Here is a 26021-nt window from a genome sequence, read left to right as displayed (position 1 = left end):
AACTGATTAACAGTAATGCACGTTTAAACAGTAAATTTGTTTGTTTATTCGCTGTCAATGCAAATACAGAAATAATTATTTTCGAGCAACATATTATTGCCATAATTGGCATATCCCCAAGCAATTACAAGGGTAAGCAATGTGAAATGCATTGCGTTACACTTTCTACTTCTCGTTGCGGTGCTGCAGTCCTCTGTGGTTGCTGGCGGGCGTCATGTGGGTCAACGGCAGTGCCAGCTTAGCTGCAGAAATCTACCAGCTGTATGCCTTGGTGCTACAGCTCGTCGATAGAAGAAGCATTTTTTATTACAATCCCGGCAGGCTGGACTGTGACTGGCAGCGGTGGCAGCCGCGGGGCAGCTTGAGCGGCCAACCGCAGTGGGTGTGGCACAATCGAGTGCCCTTTGCCCAGCTGAAAGAGCAACAGACCAGCGAGCTGTTTGTTTTGGCCTGCTTGCCAGCGAGCTTTGACGTGTCCGGCCTAGCTGGGTTATCTGCGAGTCTGAATCACCTGAGAGATATGCCTGTCCTCATTGAGCTATTGGACAGCAGCGCTATTCATCAATCGAACAAGGACTTGTTGGCTAGTCAAGTCCTGGCCTATTGCCTGAAGAATTCCATGCTCAATGTGGCGCTTTACTTTCAGCAAGACAGAAGCCATTTGACTCTGTACAGCTTCTCAGCATTCCCCAGATTCAGGCTGATCAAACGAAACCTACTGCACTCTAGATTAGCTGGAGGAGAAAATGAACTCTTTCCTGACCAGTTGGCCAATCTTGGAGGCTACACTGTGCGCATCATGCCTGGTTATTCCGAACCAACTTCAATCATTCAGCGCGATGCAAACGGAGAGCAACGTATTTCGGGCTACGGATGGCGCTTGATGGAGACATTTGCGCAGAAGATTGGGGCCAATATTTCAATCGTCTTGCCCACTTGGCGGCGGGGGAGAATCTTAACCGAGGCCTATATGTTGGAGTTCACAAGGAATGGAAGCATCGACTTTGGTCTGATCAATACACAAATGACCCACAAATTTAAGAGCAGGTAAGCAATGTACTTGGCAAAGCTAAGAGCCTATTGTCATTGGATGTCTCTTCATAGGTACTATCAATACTCGTATCCCCTCTTTTATGGCGGCTGGTGCATTATGTTGCCGATCAAGCGTCACATAGACCTGCGGGTCGTATTCATGAGAGTCCTGGAGGCAAAGGCATTGGCTCTGCTACTCATCAGTTTAGGCTCCTGCTATTTTTTGCTCCATGTGGATCGCATGATCGTTCCAGCTTGGCTTCGCTATTGCTTACGTAGACTGCGGATAACACCCTGGATACTAGCTCTCCTAGTGCTGTGCGCCTGCCAGGCCCAGTTGTTTTCATTGATCATCATGTGTCCCATGGAAGCACCCATTGACAGCTTTGACACCTTGCTAGCATCGAATCTGCGTATTTTTGCTCTGCGCGAGGAATTCGACGACTTGGACGATGAATTCCGCGCCAGATATGCGTTAGCATTCAGGTTGACTGGAAATCTCACGAGGTTTTTCCAGCTGCGAAATAGCTTCAACACGAGCTGGGCCTACCCAATCACAGCCGTCAAATGGGTCGTAATGAATGAGCTGCAGAGCTACTTTCAAAGGCCGGTCTTTCGCTACTCTGAGCTGTGCTTGTCGCAGAACTATCCCTACAGCATCCTGTTGGCCGACGAGTCCATATTCCGCAGAAGATTGATGATGTTCACCATGAGATCGCGCTCGTCCGGCCTCATCAATTATTGGATGCGACACAGCCTCATCGATATGGTCAAAGCTGATCGCATGAAAATCAAGGACTACAGCACGCCCAGCCAGGTGCAGCCGCTGCGACTGCAGGACCTTCGTTATGTGGCACTCTGCCTTGGCGTCGGCTTACTTCTGGCAGCCACTGTGTTCGTGGCTGAGCTGCTGCCGTTCTATGTCAATGTGTGGCTGGATAGCTTGTAGATAGCTGCACAAGTTTGTTTGTTGCTTTGTGGCATATAAAATGAATGCAAATTGGCTGTCAGGAAGCCACCGCAACGTCACGACGAACCACACGAAGATTCATTTCGGCCACAGAATTGAGTCGCAACCACAAGAAAACCACCGAATTATGCTAAATCCAGGCAACAAGCACAAGCGAATTTAATGCTCTGAGCTATTCAACACCTCGCTAGAGACTCACTCGGTCAGATATAATTGGAAACTATCTCAAATGTGAGATGTGAATATGTATTCTATCAGCACTTTGATTTGTACTTCAGGCTCACGCTTTTTCGAATGTCTTTATGCAAAATATGTTCAGACTCGTTTACATATGTATAAATAAATATATATATATATATATATGAATGCTCTGCAATTGCAGAATGGCAAAAGGTTCGCCTTTACCTTGAAGCCAAGCGCATGAGTCACTGTCAGATGGCGACCGCCCTGGTCGAACTGGCCGAAATGGGCAACGCGTCATCGCCGTGGTCGTCCAGGTGTTCAATTCCATGCTGACGTTGACCTTAATACCCGAGCTGCTGGAGAAGGCGGCCAGAATTTTTGACAAATTGTCGCTGAATGTGCACAGAAATCAAGTTTATGGTCAATTTGCTTGAGCAACTTTTAAAAAAATACCCATTGATACACGCACACATACACGCACACACACACACAGACAGCGGATTTTGCAGAATAAGCCATATAAAATTTTTTTGACTTCAACTCTATCGCATTGTCTGCTGTGGTAGAAAGTTGCACTAAGCTGGCATTAAAATACCAAAAATAGTCATCGGCCGCTGCAACTGCCAATTCCAAGGTGTTAAAATACTAACGTATGCATTAAAATTGCTGATGAAGCGTCTTGTAGTCTGGCTGGATTGTGGGACTACCAAATATTTGCGACTGCTGCCAAAAGTCAAAAGAAATCAATCAAAATGCCACAATCAACGACAACAACGGGCGCCAAAAGGCAACAAAAGGCAACTGCAACACCAACGACAACAACAACAGCTTTAACTGCAACAGCAACACACGCCACCGACAGAAGCGACAGTCTGACGTGTGCCTAAGACGCTTAGTGGCTGCCTGCTTGGCTGCTTGCCAGCCTGCCTGCCAGCCAGACGACGGCGGCTGCTGGGGCATGGACAGACAGCCCCTCGTCTCTAAGTGGACAACAAAACGCCTCCAACACATTTGGGCGCGAAAAATGTGTTGCCATTGCCGGCGATGCTAAAGCAATAGCTGCTGCTGCTGCTGCTGCTGCCGCTGTTGTTGTTGCTGTTGCATTAAGTTTAGCCAGGCCAAGTGTTTGCCAAGTGCTTTTGGCTGGCTGCTGAGCTGCCTCGTCTCGATGCTGCAGTTGCAGTTGCAGTTGCAGGGGCGTAACGGCTTTTATACACCGACTGCGACTGCGACTGCAACTCTGCTGTGATGCATATATAAAATAAAATAAATAAGCCAACTTTGATCTTCATTTGTTGTTGTCAAGCAGCTGACATGACTCTGCCATTGCCATCGGGCTTGACACATATTTGCATAGTTTAGTCGAGAACAAAATGGCTGAGCCGAAATGTTGACAAGTGTCTGTCAGGCGAACACTTCGTGGAGCTGGGCCGCAGCGTCGCGTCGTGCATAAATTTGCATGCGGTCGCATCTCACGCTTCAGACTAAAGCTCGGCATATACATATATGCATATCTCGAAATATAAATATATATATATTTATATATATTGTACATATGTATGTATATTCTGCGGCAGTGAAATTTTTTCGCCGACATTTCAAGCGCACCTTTATGGTCTATTATACTAACGGGATTGCCCCCAAAGCTGGCCTGCCGTTCGTCGATGTCGGCAATAAGAAGTAAATTGATTGAAATGTGCGATATCATGTTTGGCCGCTATTGAACGAACGGAAATGGCCCAGCCCATTCCACCACCCCCCACAGCCAGACGGATGGACGAACGGACAGTCAGACTCCACACAATTTTTGTGGTAGCGCATTCAATGTCGATTTCGTTTTGCACCCGAGGCGCTGATACGTAGCCATAGATAGAGCTGTGGGGTTGGGTCAGTTTGGCTGGGTCGTTGCCAATGCCACGCATACAGGGTGCGGCCAGGCCCAGGCCTACGACGCCCACCTCGTTGGCCCCCGCCGGCCAATCAGTTAGGCTCGGGGTCGGGCTGCCTCAATGTGGCCGGCAATATGCTTTAAATAAATCATTAGCGAATTTGCAGCAGCCCGCAACGTTTGCCATCCCGATCGATCAACGAACTCTGTGCTCGCTAATTTCAAAGTGAATTGCATTTTAATATACATATACATATATATGTATGTATATATTTTTTGGGGTAATTAATTTAGTTTCCACGGCTTTACATAACATTTGATCTTAAAGTTCCCTTTCGCTGTTCGTTGCCTAAGTCTTTTGATGTGCGTGTGTGCCAGTGGCAGCAACAACAACAACAAGTGCTTGGCGACATGTTGCTGGCGTGTAATTAGCATGCTAACCGACTGCCAGTTTGGCTAACTTTTTCGGGCAGCTTGCAGCGCAGATCTGGCGCACCTGCAGCTGCTGCCGTTTCCGCCAGCGCCGACATCTCAAATGATCTCATAAAATGCTACTTAACACGTCGTCGTCGTCGTTGTTGTTGATGTTGTTGTTGTTGTTGCTGCGGCACCAAAGTCGCATGTTAAACTCAAACGTAATGATAACTCTTTGGCTCGTGTGTGCGCGACCGACTGACTGATCGTGTGAACAACGTCTGTCTGCCGATTTTTATTGACTTTTCATTGATTGCTGCCGAGCAGCACACATTAAAAATTAAAAAAAAAAAAAAAAAACACACACACACACAAACACAAAAAGACAGCAAAAACGCACAGTTCTTTTCAACATCGCCGTCTTTTTGGCACATGCGTAATTAAAGCGCTGTAAAAAAACTCGTGAATTGTGTTAACCAGTTGAAATGTTTTCATGCGATTTTTTGTCAGTTTTCAATTTTTGTGCCGCTTTTATATGCCCAATACGAGCTGTTGTAATGCATTTCAATGCACATATTTGATTGTGCGGTTTTTTTTATTCAATCTCGTATTTATATATATATATACATTTTTTTGTTGCCCAAAATTTAATGGACTCTTTCGGTGGACATGCAAATATATGGTTTCCTGCCTGCTGGCAGTCAGAGCCATATCAACAGCAACAACAACAGCAACTGCAAAAGCGAGCAGAGCAACAACTTCGTCAGTAAATGCTTCAGCCCATAAATAGGCAATTTTCGCTTGGCCGTTTAACGCCAACACCAAAATTGGGCTGGTCTGCAGCGAGTCGAATCGATTATCGTGCACTTAACACCAGTCAGCTCTTTAACCTGTGCTCTGGATCGGGCTCGAGCGAGTTGGGGGCAGTGTTACCCTTAAAGGTTTTTCTGTAACGATTTTCAAAATATTTTCAATCAAAAACTAGGCGGTAACTGCTGCATGTAGCGAGCGTTGATTGCCCTGCCCGAACATGATTGAAAGATGAAAGAAAAAAAAAAAATGCACAAAAATAACAGAAACCTCGACCAGAGCCGCAATCAAGGCCAGTGCTGGCATCATTATCAGTTTCAGTTGCAGTCGTTTCGGCTTCGGCTTTGGCATCGGCTTCTGCATCAGCACCGGCATCGGCATCGACATCGGCACTGGCTTCGTGCTGATTATCAGCATGTGCACTGGCTGGCCGACAACGACAACGACAACGGCAACGACAACGTCGCCGCATGTGCTTTTGCCCTCGATCCATAGATCAAGATCATAAATAGCAATAAGCCAAGCCAGACAATGTCTGCTAACTGTTTCAGACAATCAATCAATCCATCTAGCCGCGATGCTGCGCCGACTGCAGCTGCTGCCGCTGCTGCTGCTCAGTTGACGCCGACAGCATTTTGCGAGCCGCGCGCTGTCCATTTGGAAAGTTCATTCAGTTGCGCTTCAGTTTTTCCTCTATTTTTATTTATTTTCATTTTGTTTTTCCTCGGTGTTGTTGTTGCTGCTGTTGATTTTTTTCTCTCTAAACCAAGTCTGCTGCAGCATTATAAAACGTGATCGATTGATTTGTGCGATTGCAAGGGCAGCAGCGGGGCAAAAGTAGTGTCGGCTGTGGCCGCAGCAATAGCTGAAGCTGGAGCGCCGGTTGCAAGTTCAACGAGCCGATTGACTGACTGACTGCTGACTAGATAATTGTAGCGTTCTGCCGCTTACGCTGAAGCTGATGCTGACGCTGACGCTACTTTTTGCGCTGAACAGCTGGAGCAGCAAACGGGCAACGAGCGGGCAGCAGACCGTGCTGCCGCATAGCTGAGGCATGCAGCGCATTCCACTTGGCTTGGCCAGCTGCTTCTTGCCATCTCCCCCTGGTTCACCTTCTCCGGTTTCCTGCTCGGCTTCCAGCGTCTGCTCTCTCGCTGAAAGCGGGCAATCTGTCAGGCTGACAGTTGGCCCAGTCACAGAATTCTGCCGGCCGCTGTCGGCATTGCATTTGATGATTGATGATTGTTGAAACGCGAACAAAATTATGATTAAATAAGTAATTGTAGTTAAACAAAACGGCAATAGCGATGGTGACGACGTTGTCGACGAGCACGATTGAGCCAAAATGGCCAGCAAAAAATGCTAAGCAGCTAACTGCATGCGGCGGCTCTGATAGCTGAAAAGCAGTTGGATCAGTTGCAGTTGCAATTGCCGATGACGATGAAGATGAAGATGAAGATGAAGATGAATATGAGCATGGAGAGGGAGATGAAGATGGAGACAAAACTGACGTTACTGTGAATGATCTTGACTCTTACAGCCGCCATTCAATTAGCTGCTAAGCATGGCCATTGGCCAGGTGGACCAAGAGATATTGGATTCTAGCCGAGGCCTAGGTCAACGCGGCTTGGGTGGTCCGCTGTGTTGCCAAAGGTCAAATGCAGTTAAAAAGTAGATCAATTATTGAAACTGAAACATACACACACACCCATAGAAACACACGATAACTAGAATAGGATACATGAAAGATATGAAATAATTTAGCGCTCATAATAAATTCAAGCGCTCGGCAATTAAATCGTAAATTTTTACAACTACAAATTTACAGTTATTAAAAACATAATTTGTTGTTGCTGCCTGCTATTATTAATTACTACAACAGTTCGGTGTCACGCTTAAAAACAACGGGCCACGTTGGCGGCGGTGCCTGCATTTGTCTGCTAAGTGAGTAGTCGAAGCAAACGAAAGACTTAGGCTACGAACTTGAGTTCAATCAACATTTTCAATTTAAAAGCACTCGCTGCTCGGCGGCTGCTCCGCAAGTCATTTGTGCACTGGCACGTTTTTGTTATGTGTGCCTTAACACCAGCGAGGGCCACTCATAGAGTTTCACAATTTCATAATGTGATGCCAGAATCAATAGAGCCATGCGAATTAAGCAAGAATAATGATCGCTTATTGGTACGTTAAATAGTTTTGTTTTTCAGATTTTTCCAGCTACTCATTGTTCGCGTCTGGCTGAGTGGCGAATCGTGGAGCACGTGTTGGCCCCGCTAGACTTCACTGCTAATCGCCCATATTTACCAATGTCGTTTGTTCGCTTGCTTAGCTTTTCGCGATGCTTATCGGCAAATGTGTTGAATGCTTGGCGGGTGCGCGGCCGTTGCAAAATGGTAGAGAGAAAAAAAAAAAAATAAATAAAATAAATAGAAATACAGCAAAATTAATTAGAACAAAATACAAAACGCTTAAATATTTACAACAATGGGCGTGCCCGTTTGGCGGATTCGGTGTATTTGTTTTGGCCAAAACAATTGGCAACAATTTGTGGCAACAACTGCCAGTCAGAGTGGCGCAGTCAAAGTCACAATGCTCAGACAGGCATGACGATGTGGCAGCCGTGGCGTTATCGCGATTTATGTTCCTATGAATTATTTGTTAAATTGGCTGCCCGCACATGTGCGCCGATTGACGAAAGGTTCGCTGCCCAATCAATGGGCAAACGCTAACAGCTGGCGCTGGGATGTTGAGCGGAGTTAGCTGGCCCGACCGGTTGCCGAAAAGCGAAAACTTCCAACTAATTAGGCGTGGTGGCTTTTAATCAAAACGATTAAAATGCTTTCCGACAATATTTTTCCACGCCTAATCAAAGACTTTATGCCATTTTTTGCATTGCGCTCATGACAGCTGCAATAGCTGCTGCCAGAGTCGAACCTGAAGCTCAAGCTGAGGCCGTAGCCGCTGCTGCTGCTGCTGCTTTAGCTGAAGCAGAACTGAAGTCGGGGCACGGGCGTGGCGTTGCCATATCAAATTGTGCTACAATTTATTAAAAACGAAATATGTGCGAGCCGGGCGAGCCGGGTGAACTGGGCGACGGTACACACGGACGATAACAAGTTGTCGAACCAGATGTCAAAGCGATTTGCAAATATTTGACAAGCGCAAAACACCGACACCGAAAACCATAAGCCGAACACCGCAAACAGAAAACAGAAAACACAAAACTGCGGCAGGGCCTCCGCTTGCCAGCATAAACGATCATTACCAGTTACTGCATCTGGCAGCAAAATACGAGCAGTTGTGACACACATAACGATACGCAGCAAGGATGAGTGCATAGTTGACTTGATTTGCCGATAACAGCATGTAGGAGTGCTCTAGTGAGAGTAGGCGGCTAGCAAATATCCTGGCTGCACATAGATGATGTGAAATATATAAGAGCATCTATTGTGTGTTTCCACATATTTAAATGGTATTTTATGAATCTCTAACTGATCATCAGATTAAATATTTATAAATGATTAAGAAACGTATAAAATTATAAAAAATAAATAAATAAAATAAAAATAAAATAAATAATAAATAAAATAAAATAAAATAGAATAAAAAATAAAATTCAAATGAATATAGGTGCACATATGCATTTGAAGATCAGAGCTTACAAATAATAATAACGAAATTTGATGTGGAATTTTAAACAAAATTTGAAACTTCTACTTATAGAGGCAGACCAAAAGTCTAAAATTTTTCTAATTGTTATACCAAATGTATTTTAAACAAAGTTTAGATTATAATGTACAAAAGTGTGAGTTCAGCAATAGCTGGAAATTAATATAAATTCAGACTTGAGGAAATATAAATTATAATGTCCTTCACTGTGCATTGCTTCCAGGAACTTAAGCAACAAATTATACATTCGAGGTCTCCAGCTGATGACTTACAAATCTGGTAAAACTATAGATGTTTATGAATAAAACAAAATTGCCTGTGCTATTACAGAAAAATATATAAACTTGTATTGCCTAGGGTATACAAGAACCAACAATTAAAATTACAGGTCTTCAGCTGTTGGGGCTTGCGATGTTACAGAGTTTATGAAAATGACCAGGTGGAGTACAGACAGATTGGCAAGTGTTGTTGGGATGGATAATGACTTAATATAGTTTATGCAATGTGCCACGTTTCCTCCAGCTTCTTATGTCAATTCACGCAATAACATTATAGCCTGGATTCAGTGGGTTCCACAAGTCCAAAGACAACGAATCTACACAATTTCTTTCTGGTATTGTTCACAGCGAGGCATTTCGCATGTGAGTATATGTATGTATGTGTACATGTATGTACATATGTATAATATTTCTTGATTGCTTACAATATTTTGGAAACCCATTTGTCTTGCCTGTGGCGTCTTATCGGTCACATACATTGTTAATGCATTTTGGCCCAACTATCAGTGGCGATCTCTTATGAGGCCTCGTCACAGCGGCGTCAACATAATAATAACATAAAAGTTTATTTTATTTTTATTTTCAATTTAATTTTATTGAAAATCATCAAAAAACGAAAAAAGAATAATATCATGGCAAAAATCAAGGCGCGTGGCGAGAGCTGAGGGAATCTTGTTTTTTTTTTTCTTTGGTTTTTGCGAAGTTGCCAAGGGAAAACCAAATTTAATACAATATGCGGCGACGTCGGCGCACGCATTAAAACCGCAGCAGAGCTGCCCCCTCTCCCCTCTGTGCAGCGCTGCTCGATAACCTTCGCGGCCGTTGCCACCGGCTGCTGGGGCAGGCCACTTTTCGGCCATTGTCAGCTTCGAAAAATCTGATAAGTCGCATTATAAGAACATAAAAACACCCAAACCAGAAAACGTAAACGAAACATATACGACGAGGGAGAGAAAATAATTCCAGCCAGTCCTGCCGGGTCTGCCCGGCGTTGCGCGGCGTTGCGCGGCACCACAGTCCAGAGCCGCAGCGGCAGCGGCAGCGGCAGCAACAACAAGGCCGTAACCAAAAATATGCGGCATGCATGTTGTTGCTGTTGTTGTTGCTTGTAACTGTGGCTGTTGTTGATGTTGCGGTCGCCAAAGCAAAGCAAAGCAAAATCAGAAAAGCGAGGCGAAAATATTTGGGGCCATGCCACGAAATGAAGTTGCAACAAGATACTGTACTTTACTTAAGGGCAAGTAGATGCACAACTGATACACGGACATGGAACTTCATTTCGCCTTTATGGGTATTTCTTCAGCTGCGCGCATCGTTCGCGTTTAATTTCTTGTGCAAACTTCGGGCCGCCGCTCGATGGGGCGTGTTAAGCCCCAGCCACTGCCCTCATTAAGTTTGACAAGGATGCCAGAAGGAGATGGCGGACATGGGGCCATTGTTTCTGCTGCCTCATTGCCGCTGTAAATCTGCATTACGTGCGCATCATTTTGAGGTGTTCAATTAAAGTTCGATGCAGTCAGAGTCAGAGCCAGAGCCGGCAGAGTCAGGGCCGCTGTCTGAGCACACGTTGATGCTGAACGGCTTTTTAATTACGCTCGAAGCGCGAATCCAAAACAAACTCCTTCCACATACATAATATATCAGGCAGCAGGCATTGAGCTAGCTCCGCTGGAAGTGGCCAAGCCATAAAGCAATATTCAATTAAAGCTGCTCACAAAACCCCAAACGAGGAGGAGGAGGATGGAGAGAAGAAGATTATCAATTGCGCTTTGTAGTAGATTTCAACAAATATTTTATTGAGTTTTTTTTTTTTCTAATTTTTCTACTCTTCTTTTTTTTGGAATTATTAACTTAATTTTTGAGCGCCAGCTGTTTATGTGGCTTATTCACTTGACTGTTTATTTATTTTTAGCCAAGCTTCATACGGAGAAACTGTAAAACGCCTTCGGCCTGACTGGCTTTGCTCCACCTCCACCTCCACCTCCATCTCCACCGTCAACTCCATCTTCAGCTCAAACTCTGATTGATGCTGTCCATAACAACAACAACAACAACAAGCCATTTGGCTTGATTTATTTTTGGCTTATTTATTTGTTATTCGCTTTGATGAAGCGGCCAAAGCAAAGAGCGCGCTGGCAGATGATGAGGCATGTTGAAGTGCATTTGAAGATCGTTTAAATTTCTTTGTGGGCCCCAAAAACATTTTGAATGTCTAATCAATTAAGTCGATTTGTTTGCCCCGTGTTCGGCATTTAGGCCTAATAAGCAGCTATGCGGAACTGCAAGCTTGCCCAAAAATATTTTCGCTAGTAGACTAATTACTTTGGCACTCAGTCAACGGAGAGCACTCACTTCATTCACTTGGCCACTCGGCAAGCTTTCATCTCGCTGGCATCCAATGCCTGCGAAATCCAGTCATGGCTGTTGATGTGGCTGTGGATGTGGATGTGGATATGGATGCGGCCGTCGCTGTGGGTCACCGACAAACAGCCACCCGGTCAACCTACTTTGGCAGCACGCCACTGAGCCACACTGAACCACAGTGAGCCGGGCCACAGCCACAAAAGGTGATGATGAGGTTGATTACTTGAAGTTGGACTGCGAGCTGGACCGGCTGCCATTGGCGACTTTCCTTCTAATTTGAGCTGTACAAATAATCAAAATTTTTGGCGCGCGCTTTGTAGCATTTAATTTGGTCTCCAGCACGTTTCGGCTTTAATTGAAACCGATTTTCGGACTCCATTTGTGGCCACGGATCGAGTGCGAGTGCACTTTGCTGGGTGTCAAATTGGGCGCACGTTTTTGGAGCAACTTTCACCCGATCCGTAGGCGTTGGCTAGGGCAGCTAGTCTAGGCTGGCTCATTTGATTGGCTCATTTCTGAGGGGTTAGCCAATAAATATAATTTGGGGTTGAGCAGCAATCATTTTAACTGATTTTACCAACAACAAATAACTAACTGGAAACATATACATATGTATGTATGCAATTGTTAATAAATCTAGCTCGGGTTCTGCCCAAACCCGTTGAGCCGGCGTTAAATCATCCAAAAGTTGCACACGCGCCAACATCAATACCGAGGCTGTCAGCACTTGACCCAATGCCCAGACAATGGCTTTAATTTCGAGCTGTCCAATTGTTTCTTCTTTTTCTCTACTTTTTTGTTTTTTTGTTTTTTGTTTGCGGGTGTGGCGCATCTTTTTCTCCTATTTCGGGTCTTGTTTTGGATTTGTGTTTTGTTTTGATCTTTGCGCGTCGGAAAACAATGAAACCTTATAAGCAAATTGTCTGTCAGCGCCAGCGCCGCAATGGAGCCTCGGTCCGCTGATGGCCTGGTCAAAATGTTTGATGCCCTTACAAATGGCGCTCTCTGATTTCATTTTCGTTTTCGTTTTCGTTGTGGCCGCAGCAGCAGCAGCGCTGGTCACCTTTTCTGGGCGGCTTGACCTGGCTTAAATGAAAAACCATATTTCTCTGATGCTGGCTGGCCCCAGTTTTTGACGTGCGATCGATTGCGCCTGTCCGGGTGCTGCAGCAGCGCAAATTTGTTGCGAGCTTGGGCGTCTCTGGCCGGGCTTGACCTGATTTCATTTTGAGGTTGGGCAGCAAAAGTCATGCACTTGCCAAGTCCAAAAACGAAATCCAAATCCAAATCCAAATCCAAGTCCGAATGCGCACTAGCTGGCGTTCGAGTCGGATGTCTATGGATATTGCCATTGGGAATTGCCTTCTAATTAAGTGCATTTCGTTTAATTAATTTAAACTAACTGTAAATTGGGCGCGGTGCCATCGTCCGACGTCCGACGTCCGCAATAGCCATTCGCCGGGCCCAAGAGCAGCAGGCGAAGCAACAAGCTCGTTAAGACGACCAAATCGAGGGCCAAAGACGACGACCAAGTTTATTAGTTCGTGCCTTCATTTCGTAATTACTTCAATTGATTTTGCGCTGCTGATGGCAGCGACTCTGGCAGCAGCAGCCGCAGCAGCAGCGCCAAGGGAGAAGCAGCCAACGGGATCTAACAAACGAATTGAACGGAACTAAATCGAACTCAACTGAACTCAACTCAACTGAGCTGAAACCTCATTGCGACTCTTTTGCGCGCTTCGTTGCCTTTGATTGTAAATCAGTTTACTTTGCCATTTAGAAGCATTTGTGTTGTTGCTGTTGTTGTTGTTGTGATTGGTGGTGGTGGTGCTGGTGGTGTTGCTGTAGCTGCAGCCAGTTGCCAGTTGCCAGTTGGCAATTGCTGCAAGTCTGGCTTGCCTTAGCCTACCTTAGCCTACCTTGCCTTGCCATGCTCAAAAGGTGAAATCACGATTTTCAAGTGCATCGCCATCGATATACAATGAGAACAAGCCAGGAACTGAACTGCCTGCCTGGCCATTGCAAATTGTAACTCTAACTGTACAACAGGTTCAAAGTATCTCTTAACAGGTACGCCTGACAATGCGCCGGCCCCAAAAAGGAGCACAGAGAGTATGGGACGAGCCGGTACTAGCATTTCGTAGTTGGCTTTAATTATCGCCAGGCATTTCAACGATTTCCACCCAACTAAGCAAATAAATTTCAAATACCTCAGGCCAGCCAAAAAAGTTAATTAGTTTTTTTTTTGTTCAGTCTCCTATATTTTTTTTTTCTTTGGTTCGAGAAATCACTCAATTAGATCGAGCGAAAGGCTGAAGCAATAACTTGCTGGCATTAAGAGCAACTTCGGAAAACATAAAATCCATTTTATCCATGCTCTGACGTGCATATTAACGGCCGTCGAGAGAGAAACAATGGCCAGCCACAACTGACCATAAACACGGACAGCGTGTGAGGTCAGTGAGTGGCAGGCGGCGACTCACGTGATAATCATGTGAAAATACTTTGATTTAATAAAGTAGCCAGCACTGGCAGCCCTGCCTGGCGGCCAACTATAACAATAATTTTGCAGCGTTAATCGCATCTAAACGCTGCACAGCTGCGAGCCGAATGGAACCTCATGCACGGGTCAGAAGGCAGCCGGCAAAGTTCGCCGGCATCAACACCTCGGCCGGAGTAGAAGTCGTACCATGGGCTAGCTGCAAGCTGGCTGACCCATGGCTGGCTAATTGACAGTATCGTGACTAAAATCAATTTGTTGTGTGCGGCCAATGCAACAAATTTCACGTTGTTGCAGTTGATGCGGCTGCCGATGATGCTGCGCCGGAGGATGCTGCGGCTGCTTCTGCTGCCTCTATGAATGATTTACGATGCGTCGTAGCTGCTGTGACCCCAAAGTTCGACGTTGTTGAAACATCAAAAAGCTAACATCATCGCAACCTCAGTCACAGTCGCGGTACTCCTCTATAGCTGCCTCTACCTTTGCCTCCGCCTCTACCGCTGCCTCCACCTCTGCTTCAGCTGCAGCTCCAGAGCCCACTTTGTCCGATTATGTGTTTGCCAGTGACGCCTGCTCATAATCAGCAGCACATAAACAACACTGCTGACCACCGCATTGATCAGCCGCCGTTGATCTACCGAAGATGGTCGAAGATCGCCAGCGATTTTCACCACGGCCTATACAGACGTTGCCCCAGACGAACATAATCAGCAGTGGGTGTCCGGCCAGTGAATGGGCACGGGCATGGCTCTTTAGCTATTTCAATGCAATGGCTATAACAACAACAACAGCAGCAGCAACAACTACAACACGGTTGTTTGGGCACGATCATCAACTGATGAACATGATCATTACGTTTGTTTATTGGCGAAAATTTAGAAATTTATTGCTCATTTGTTATTATGACTGAAAAGTCAACGCAGTTCTCACACTTTGGACTTTGACAGGTAAATAGCCCTAAGAGTGTCATGCCCTCCCCCAACCGCCCCCACCTACTTCTCTCTCGCTCTCTCTCTCTCTCTATCTACCTCTGCTGTCCGCCTTCTCTGCTCGTATGTTAAATGTGCATTAAGCCCGACATTATCGACAATCAGCGGGCGACTGTCTGCACAACATTATGGCAAATTAGTGAGCTCTGCGAGCGTAAGACTTTGGATGCGTTGATTCGTTGAAGAGTTGATTACGTCTCACATTTGTATCGGTGCAGGTTAGAATAAGTGCGAGACAATCGAAATATTGAATTTGAGTTCTATTTATAGACCAAAGTTGTTGACTGATTGATGGGCCTGACCTCAATCTGCAGCGAACACAATCTAACTAATGGATCTAATTAAACAACTAAAAATATCAATCAACGTCTCTTAGAGATTGCTGTTGATAAGTTCCTCAATTTGAATGTTGGGCCAGCCTCACAGAGATGTTATATAGAACTAATGGTTCAATTTGTTACTCTCTGCTCTATCGATATATGCAACTGGCGGGAAAGGCTCTGTGGCAGGCAGCTCGAACAAATTGCAGTTGGATTTATCGAATGTTTTGTATCAGGGTCTGGAAACGGGTTCAGTACCGCTGTCCTGCTGTCCGGCTGTCCGGCTGTCATATCGTGCCACAACCGCCGTGAATTGACGTGATAAAGTCGCGTAATTAAAATACGAACAGCGTTCATCCATTGGGCCCGGCCCGGCCCGGCCAGGCTATGGTCATGGCCATGGCTGCTGCTCCATTGCCGGCGGTGGCATTGCTCTGCTCTATTTTAAATAAATGTTTTGTGGCAAGCAAAAAGTTATTCGTATTAGCTCAAGGATAGAAACCGGCAGCAGCGGCAGCAGCAGCAGCGACAGAGGCTGCAACACGATGCGCGACTCTCACGGATGCAACCGATGTCGACCATCAGCAGCCGCATCTGAGAGCTGGTGTGGAGCCAACACATGGTTGGGCCCCGCTCCTTGCGCTCGAGCTGCCAGCCAGAGCTGCGGGAGCTAATAAATTTTTCGTCGACTGTTTGCCGTTTGCCGTCTGCCTGCCGCTATTGATCGTTAAGTAAATTGTCTGCAATTATGCCAAAAGGGAAAATAATAGAAATTATAACGAAAATGCTGTTGACTTTGTGCGCCGCATGGCTGAAATTGTGGGAAGCAGCGGCCTCCTCACTTCCACCCACCCAACACACTTGAGTGCGCCACACAGCACTCGATTCGAGTCGACTCCACTCGACTCGACTCAGTTCAGTTGCCATTTGTGCAGAAGTGACGTGACGCGTTTTCCTGTTCGCCTTTATTGCCGATCGTTTGTTTTGAGCTGCTGATGCTGGTGCTCATAATTTTCCTTTTAGGTGGCAAATTGCTGGCAGTTGCCGCCAGTCCATGTGGGTCAAAATGCACACGAATCTCAGCATCTCTGCATCTTAGCATCTTAGCATCCTGACATTCATATTTATAACTCGTGCAAATGCATTTAATTGTTTGTTGTTATTGTTGCTTGATAAGTGAAACCTACAATGCCTTCCACGATAACAAAAACAACAACAGCTGGACACATTGGCGGCCCACATAGGCTATTGCAGCAGCCGAATGTAGAGCTAGTTGGCCCGTTTGACTAACAAATCTACTGCTGACTGACTGACAACTGACTGGACTGGACTGGACTGGACTGGATAGGAGTGGGGTGGACTGATCACAGTCAGTCTGAGGTTTTTGAGTTTGACTTGGCTGAGACGACTATCGACATGTTACATCCGTGCCGACTCTCAGCGTTCAATTAACATGGCCAGCAACGAAATCAATTAAGAAATCGCCATGCGATGCTAATAATAACCATGCCACGCCCCAAACTCATCGACGGCCTCTCAGAACCCCGAGGCTGTCGCTCAACATGAGATTTGAGTAGCCAGACAGACAGACGGTGGCTGTCCACTCAGTGTGTGCATGCATTTGCATTTAAGCGAGGGCTGCTCAATCGACTGTTAAATGAGCAAGGGGCAGCATTTGTAAGAGTCAAGATTGGTTAGCCTGAATGGAAACATATAGTGTTTGTTGTTTTCGTTTTGTTACATGCGGTTAAGACAAGTTGAAACAACAACAACAACGGCTGAGAAGTGAGCCACTAAAGCTTCATATTTGAAACATTTTATATTTAGGGACTGAAGGGCAGAGGTGTGGATGACTTTCTCTAAAAAAACAACATTGAGATGTGAATACAAGGCTTAATGGCTTCTGCAACAGAAAGAAAAAGCATAAGAAGGAATCATTGAATACATGTTTATTCTCGATCGAAACCAGCAGGTCTGTCAGATATACTCTGACCTTCTGTGCATTCGTCTTTTATTAGGTATGTCTATAGAGCTAGAAAGCATACACCGTATATGCATATTATTTTTGTTTCATTTAACTATAAATATAATATATACGATCATTTATATATTTATCTATTTTATTAATTTTTTACTGGAGATTTCAGCCATGGGAATGAGCTTAGTATAATTGTGTGCAGGGTGTCTCTTCGTCGGTCAGCCTTCACTCACTCCATCACTCTCACTTGTTCGTCTCAAATTCACCGATATTGAACAATTTTACAAGTCACCCACTGCACAGTGCATTGCATGTTGTTGGGTCCATTTGACAGAGTGACCAACAGACTGGGGCAATGTTTATCCTGCGAGCATTTGATTGATGCATGTTACTCACACACAGACAAAATGCTTAATTGGCGCATATTCATGACAAGCCCGCAAAGCCAGCAAAGTGAATAAAAAGAGCACAAAAATGCAGATTACATAAACGCTGAAAACGTTGACAAATGTTTAGGCAGGACTTTGATCCTGTTTTCACACATTGTGCAACACGTCAGCTTGGACAACTGGACAGTGGTGGCATAGTGTGTGTATGTATGTATGTGTGTGTGTGTGTGTGTGTGTCGGAATATGTTTGGCTGTGTTGTGCCCCGCCCGCGCATTGTCACTCTTTCAATTGGAATTGGAAATCGCAATCGTCGTCAGCGACGTGTAAAAATATTTGTGTAACTGACTTCGATTTTTGGGTATCTTTTTTTTTCAGATTTTTATTTTATTTTTTTTTAAGTTTGTTTCTGTTTCTGATTGCTGCAGTTGATGCATTTCAAATGAGTTGATTTATGGCAACATTTCGGCTGGCTTTTGAATGACTGACTGACTGACTGACTGACTGACTTTGCTAACTGGCTAGCTGAACTGCCTGGCTGGCTGGCTGGCTGGCTGCTTGGCTGCCTGTCGCAGCGCATGAATGAAGGCTTGTTGATGTTGTGACAGCTTCAAAAACTGGCCAACTTCCATCGAAATACATGTTAAACTGCTTTAATTACTCAGCTAGCAATGTACAACTGTGCACATATACATCTACATATGCTATACATGTGTGTACTTATGTGCGGGCATATTTCGGCTTACATTTTGGGGCCACAGATTTATGAGAATTTTGGCCGCGCCCAAAATGCAGTTGCCGCTGTTGCTGTTGTAGCTGTTGTTGTTGTTGCTGCAGTTGTTACTGTTGGAGTTCGAGTGCAGAGGCTGCCCTTAGCCAAAAGGAAAGTTGTTGGACATGCGACTACTTATCTTAACTGACCTGCAGATAGTTTTGTTTGTACAGAAAAACGAAAAAAAAAAAAGCAACAGCAGTTGACTCCCACGCGACACGAATTCAATCCAAATGGCACACATACCGCACACCCAGCCCGGCACCCGGTGGGTGCTCCAGCTCAGCTGGCAGCGTCTCTGCGGAGCGACTTTGATAAATTCCGCAGAAACACACGAGCAATTTGAATAATGAAGCGGGGGCCTCGGCCGCAGCACTAGTCGATGCCCGTGCGGCTGTTGGGGGCATCAATCTGTCAACGCCGTCGCCGTTTGTTGCATGCGCGTGCGCGCACAGTTTGAGTTCGATGGGTTTTCTGCCACTGGCGGCTTTGGCAAAGGCGAACTCAGCAACAGCCACGGTAACAGCAACAGCAACAGCAACAACAACAACAAAGAGCAACAGTTAAATCGCGTGCCGCATGGCTGGCGCAGCTTTGTCGCCGGCGTGGGTCGTCTATCAATTAAACAAAGCGGCTGCTGCAATATCAAATGCAAGGCCGGCATGACGGCCACCCAAAACGCTGCTCCAGTTGGCTGTTGCCAGTTGCCCGTTGCCTTTTGCGGCATCAGCCACAGCATCAGCAACAACAGCAACTACAACTACAACGGCAGGCAGCATCGTCGCTTCCGCTCTAAGCTGCCAACCAGTTTTAGCTTCGCCCTCGCTCTGCGCCGTCTTGGGCCTCTTCCTCGTGCAGGATTTGCCGACATGGCGCATTATTTAACGACACAATTCGTGCAACTCCCACGCATGCAAACTGAAAGCGAAAAATGCGCACAGAGCTCGCCAGTTGTTGCTGTTGCCGCGACTGTTGCTGTTGCTGTTGCTTAACTGATGCCCCAGCGACCGAAATTGGCGCAAAAATGTCACCAGGTTGCACTCCCTGGATATGCATCGATCATCGCCAGCGAAATGTCAAATTTGCGGCGCGTTTATCGACCCACCGAAGCGGCTTTAATGTCAGTTTAGCAATTTGACAAATGACTTGCGATACCAGCAACAAGCCTGCCACTAAATGTTGAAAGCAGCGCTCCACCTCGAGCGATGAGAACTGAACATGCCTATATAGGCAGGCACCTATATACTTACCATATCCATTCCATATCAGGCTCAAGCAAAGGCTGAGCCAGCTTACCAGCAGAGCTACCTGTGCCAGCGCCTAGCATCGCCATCGACTGGGGTTATCGGCTGGGCCTAATCGGCGATAAAAATGTTTGCCTGCATGTTAGATCAGATGTTGACGATGCCATCGCCAGCGACATTCATAAATGCAGTTGCAAATGTAAAATGCAGCGAGCGAATGCTCAAAAGTAATTTGGGCATATCGCGTTTCAGCGGCAGCAGCAACTGCCACAAATTACACGCGGCTCGCCGACAACGGGCATTAATAATTGGCTAACTGAACGCAATATCAAAGCACGATGGCAAGCGTTATCAATAAAACTGTTCAACGGCCACGCCCTCGCACGCACTTGGTAGCAAAGGATGGTGGATGGATGACAGGGGGAATGGGGCATTGGGGACAGCTGCCGCCTGCGCAGGATGGATGACAAATTGCGCAAATCCATGAGATAGTTTCGCTGTGACTGCGGCTGCTACGGCTGCGGCTGCGGCTGCGGTGGGGCAGTCGCACGATTGCATTGCCAATTGCATAATGTGCAGCTTAGATTTGTATCTTTTGCATGCGGCAACGAGCGGGCCATGTTGTTGACTCAAAACGCTGTCAAAATGGCAAAACCAAAAATGATTCGTAGCGATAAAGACTGGCAACGTTGCCGTGCAGAGCCGCAAACAAACAAATGAACACCCCAGCTGGCCCAGAGACCCGAAGCTGGGCTAGGCCTGAGCTGCCCGTTGTCCAATGGTCAGCCATGAGCATTTAATAAACAATTTTGCACCATTTCGACTGCTGCGGCTGCTGCTGCTGCTGCTGCTGTTGTTGTTGCTGTTCTTAATTGCCATCATTAGCTGTTCATCTGCAGCCGAGGCTTATCAATTATCTGGAGCAGCCTGGCCAGATCGCTGCAATTAGCCAGGCTAAGCGTCTAATTAAGCTGCCCCAGCAGTTAGCAGCCGCGGCACATGCGACGTCTCTGATCGATGGCGTGTTATTGGCCAACAATTTGGCTGCAGACGTTGCAGATGCAAATGATCGAAAGACACGTTCCTATCTGAGCATACAATGACTGCAATATGTAGCTCTAATTGCCTCAACTGAAGATTATATTCTGCGGCAATTGATTTACACGATTTATGGCTTAGAGCAGCGGGTCAGACATGAGATTGGCTTTATCTTGTAAGAGATGTAATTATCAATTAAAAAGCAATCTCATCTTTGGTTCAGTCTGATTTGTCCAATGAGCTGGGGCATATTTCCAACTTTTTACTAATTAATTGATTATCTTACCATATTTTATTGCCGCGCTATATGCAGGTATTTAGAGTATGTAAATGGCAAACAAACAAACACGGAAAAATACAAGAAACAGGCACATAAAAATAAAATTGACAGAGTATGAAGAAAGAAACAAGCAACATTGCTGTGGCCCTACAACAATTACATTAGATTCCCAGCATGCCCCGCATACTCCAGGCATCCGCTGACTCTGCCGGCGCACTTTGGCGTTGATCCTCGCGCATGACCTCGTCGTACAGGTTGGCAAATAGACGAATCTCCTGCTCCGTGAGCGTCAGTACCAAAGTGTCGTTCAGCATATCGATGTCGATGTCGAGGAGGTGCATATAGTCGGGACTTCGCAGATCTGCATCGGCATCGGGAAGGGCTGGTTCTGGCGTGGCTGGCATGGCTGCTGGGACAACATGCGTATCTGGGTCTGTGGTGCTGTCATTGGATGCTTCAGCTGCTCCTCGAGCGCTCACCTGAAACACGCGACGGCACAGCGGGCACCGAGGATCGCCTCTCACCTGCAAATAGCGCTCTAAACAATCCGTGCAAAACGAATGGCTGCACGGCAAGCGACAAGGCCGCTGTTGCTCATCTAAACAAAATATGCATGGGTAGGGGTTAGTCTTCATGATAACGGACCAACAAGGAAATGCACAAACACTCATTCAACGACACTTGCTTACAAGTCTGAGTTCGCTTTAAAGGACACCGTCGATAGCTCAAATATAGCAAACGAAGCGCTCGAATTTTTGCCTCAGGGTTTCCGATAAAATAACAAAAGCGATAGAGCAGCCACTGCCTACTTGATGAAATTTGACTTTCAACTATCGAATAATAATTGTTTGAAAAGCCATGGCATCAAGTGCGATAATCTTGACTTTTACCACTACTTCAAGGCCCGCGACAATGTTTGCTGTGTGTGCTAAACGCTGTGGCTTATGATGATGAACTTTGATTGATCTTGACTACCATGGCACCCTCTTAGCGCAGCTAAGTAGCCCCTGGCAGGCAGGCCATTATCCCGCTGCTCACATAACGTGAAGTTGGCCTAAGAACCATAACCGTTCGTTGTCTGGGAAAAATTGAATAATTTTATTAAATCTTGGTCAAAGTTGATTGCAATTTTCAATCTTGGCTTTTCCGACTCCAACGACGAAGCAACTGCACCCGTTGCTGTTGCCATTGTTGCTGTTGCCGTTGTTGCTGTTATTGTTGCAGTTGCCCGATTCATTCAAATTGCATTCAAATCAATTACATTCGAACTAAACATAATTCATGTGGTATGGGTTAATACAACAAATTACAACTGACATTTAAAAAGAAACATGAAACGGACAATTTAACATGAGCCACAGCCGAGCCGAAAAATAAAACAAAATATATAGTATATATATGTATATAAAGTGTATATATGTGCTATATATGTATAATAAAGGCAAGACAAAGGCTGACAGCGGCCGCTGCCAGGCATCATGTGAGGCAATGGGCAAAGGCAGAAACCGAGAAAACCAAAAAGCCAAAAGAGTCAAAAAGAGACGTAAACAAAATTGAACAAAATAAAAAAAAGAATCAACAGAAACTGAAATTTTAAAGGCGCACATAAAATCGGAGCCACTCAGACAAACAAACGTAGAGCCAGCGATCAAGGCGAAGTGACCTTCAGTGGCCACAAAAAGTGCAGCTACACATACACACACATATATACTGGGGGAAAAAAACAAAAACAATAAAATTCTTTTCTCACGATTGTTGACTTTAACACTTACAGCGTCGAAAAATTACGAGCCATATTCACTGTCATTGCCTGCCTGCATAGCCCCGCCAGAAATTAAGCTTGACAGCGTGGCACTCGTATACAAAACTTTTCGTATTACCCCGATAATAACAAGAACAGCAACAACAACAACAACAGCAACTGGAAATAAGCTACTGTGCAGTGCCGTGGAGACAAATTTCCAGCTGACGATACGGAAAGCGGCCCGAAGAGCCGTCCGTGGCTAACTTGGCCGCAACCTGCAAGTCAATTTCAATGGAATCGAGAGAGTAGAGTAAGAGATAAATGTTCTGCGAGCCGTTGCCGTTGCCGTTGCGGTTGTTATTGCGATTTTTGCTTAATTTTATGTGCTTTGCATATTTTTTGGCTGCGATTGCATTAAAATTTCGTTTGCGTGTTGAACTCATTTATTTGTGCTGCCTTTATCGATTTAATGCATTTCGTAGTTGGCATGTCCGCCAGCTTTTAAATCTCTGACCAGCCAGCAAGGCAGCCAACAGCCAACAGCCAACAGCCAGAAGGCAGCCAGACAGCCTTTGTTTTTGCAATTAAGTGAAATTTATATTATTGCAAGTTCGTCGCTTAAGTCTTTTGTTTGCGCGTCGCACATCGTAGCACGTAAATTGCCAAAAAGAGAGAAGATATTTCCTACTTACCAGGGCCCGGGTCGGTGCTGCGTGGGTCGTAACTAAGCACTGCCCACTCCACACCACACCACACAGTCACCCCCATCGTGATGCTCTGTCCCGGGCCGAGTTGTCCTGCGACTACTCTCCGGCTCCAGCTATGGCTGCAGCGGTAGCTTATTTTAATCTGCCGCGTTGGTGGCGTGCATACATAATACATAATTACCGGTTTCACTTTTTACCTGCCTCTGATTATCGTGGCATTTCTTGACGTTTTATTTTGCATTTTTTCTTCTTTATTTTTGTTGTTGTTGTTGAATTTTTTCCAGCCATTGCGGTTGGCTTATTATGACCCTCCAGTTGTTGTAGGCATTGTAGCTGTTCTTTGTAGTGTGGTGGCTGCATCGTAAGGTTTCTTAATTTTTAATTTTTATGATGTGTTAATGGATATTTGCGTGACATGACCTCCTGTCGTGCTGTCGTTGTTATGGCCGCTGCCGAGAGCCGCCTACTTGATGAGTGCTGCAGCGCCTGTCAGTCTGTCCGGTTTAATTGCATCTGTATCTGCATAGAGGGAAGCCAATGGCCAGGCATTATGCAATGCTATGCATGTCCAGCTGAGGACCACTGTAATTGAAGCTATTTAAGGCTTGTTACACGGCAAGGACACGCCAGACTCTGGCAAAGCCATGCACAAGGTTGTTGCCCTCTCCGCGCCAATCCGTTTGTTAAGCGGCGCGAATTGAGAAATCAGCAACAATAGGGCTGTGCCAGCCGATACATTTCTGAATAATGTTTGGCGCCGCTAGATGGCGCCCTAACGTATTCGCCCCATCATGCGACTTAAGTGAGTTTCCCATCAGAATGTGACCCAGTTTCCAGTCGCCTATCAAGCATCTGTCAAGATACACAGCCAAGATGAGAGAGAACAAGCCGAGCAGCCAACGAGGGGAATGAAATCGAGATGCAGTTCGGGCCGAAGTCGTAGTCGGGCCAGTTGTCGATCAAATTACACGCACAGCGCTCGGCAGGAAGGTGATTACAGGCCCCGAGGCATACAATTTGCATCAATAAAAGCTGGCCCGACTTGGCCGCTCCGTCTGCTGCTGTAGGTCAGTTAGTGATTGCTGTCCCTGACGCTGCCCTTAAATGCCGTTCATCTTGTTCGCCCTGGCGTTGATTTGTTGACTGCTTCTGCATTTGGCTGCGCCTCAGCCACTCACTGGCTTCAATCAAGTGACGATGGGCGCAAACGAGCCACAGGCGCGTACAGGACGTAGCCTAACGCACGCCCCAGCACGCCCTTGCCCCTGCCCCTGGCCCTGTCCGCCCGCTTTCATCTGAGCCGCAGCCGCTATGTTATCCACCAGCTTGTCTCTTATCGGATAAGCTGCTGGTGCTGTCGTGGCCACTTGACTGGCCAATAATTACTTTCTCCAACTCGAGTGGATAAAAAAACTGTTATTGATTTCTGATTGCGGCCATAATTTTATTATGGATCATTAAGCCGATAAAGTCGATGTGCGTACACCAAATAACAACGCACATTTGCAAATCGCTAATGGCCGCGCGAAGAACTTTGGTTGCGATATCAAATGTTCCCATAAAACTTCCAGTTCATTTTCGTAAACATCAAACTTTCCAAAAGTTATGTGTAAATGTGAAAGGTTCACGGCCTACGAGGCAATGGAAGCGTAGTCTGAACTGTTTTGCATGTGAAAAGGCTGATGGGTGTATGAGTTTATCGATTCATAAATCTACGCTAATGATTCGCAATAGACACAAAGACAAATTGAGCCGTAAAGATAAGCGAAACAAAGAGCGTTAGATCAATGACGGCTACTAAAACCAAGAGCTAATATTTATGCTGCCCTTTATGAGCGGGCTATGTAAATGCTGTGTTGCGCTGTGAGACATTATACAGCATATATAAATTAGCAGATATCGCTAAGATAGCGCTAAGATCGCGCCAAGATCTGCCATAATTCGCCACATACAATGTCGGACAAAGTGAAACTGCGAATGCATTTATCTTAAGCTCGTCAAGGCTTATAGTTGGCCCCTTTTGGCCAAGGGCTCAAGTGTGTTCCTGTGTGTGTGTATGTTTATTATTTTGCAATTTCTTTTGTGGCAGTTGAAGTTTGCTAAATTACCTTCACTTCAGATCAAAAGCCGCCAAAAAGGCAAATCCGTAGTATCAAAAAAATGAAAAAAGTCGCATGTATAAAGGAAAAATGAAATAAAAATATAAAAAATATAATAATAATAATAACCTGCAGCTTCTCCACACCGCTCAAGTGTTATTTTTGACAGTTCCGACGTCCACTCCAACGTGAGATCTGTCAGAAAGGCGACCTGTGCCGCTCTTGATTGTCATTTTGATTTTGATTTTTATTTTGGCGGATTTCGGATGACAGGCAGAGTCTGCCCGCCGGCCCGCCACTCGGCCAGTCCGGCTATCCGCCAGCCCGCCAGTCATTGCAAAATGCAACGGACCCA

At 45.8% G+C, this 26021-nt stretch overlaps 2 protein-coding genes across 2 annotated transcripts; one reads left to right on the top strand and one right to left on the bottom strand.

Annotated features, from left to right (window-relative positions):
- The first annotated feature begins 214 nt into the window (after positions 1–214).
- LOC6575280 lies at positions 215–1981 on the top strand. Its single transcript, XM_015167910.2, has 2 exons — positions 215–1047; positions 1105–1981. Exons 1-2 carry the CDS (start codon positions 215–217, stop codon positions 1979–1981), a joined length of 1710 nt encoding a protein of 569 aa, XP_015023396.2.
- Positions 1982–21109: 19128 nt separating this feature from the next.
- Positions 21110–21947, bottom strand: LOC6575278 (the record flags this gene model as incomplete). Its single annotated transcript, XM_032728243.2, has 2 exons — positions 21110–21714; positions 21806–21947. Coding segments are annotated over 2 exons (579 nt in total), but the record flags the coding sequence as incomplete, so codon positions are not given.
- Between the last annotated feature and the right edge of the window lie 4074 nt (positions 21948–26021).

Source organism: Drosophila mojavensis, unplaced genomic scaffold (assembly GCF_018153725.1).
Source record: "Drosophila mojavensis isolate 15081-1352.22 unplaced genomic scaffold, ASM1815372v1 contig_231, whole genome shotgun sequence".
In the NCBI taxonomy this organism is placed as follows: domain Eukaryota; kingdom Metazoa; phylum Arthropoda; class Insecta; order Diptera; family Drosophilidae; genus Drosophila; species Drosophila mojavensis.
The sequence above is the reverse complement of the archived record's forward strand: the minus strand, read 5'-3'. Positions and strand labels throughout refer to the sequence as shown.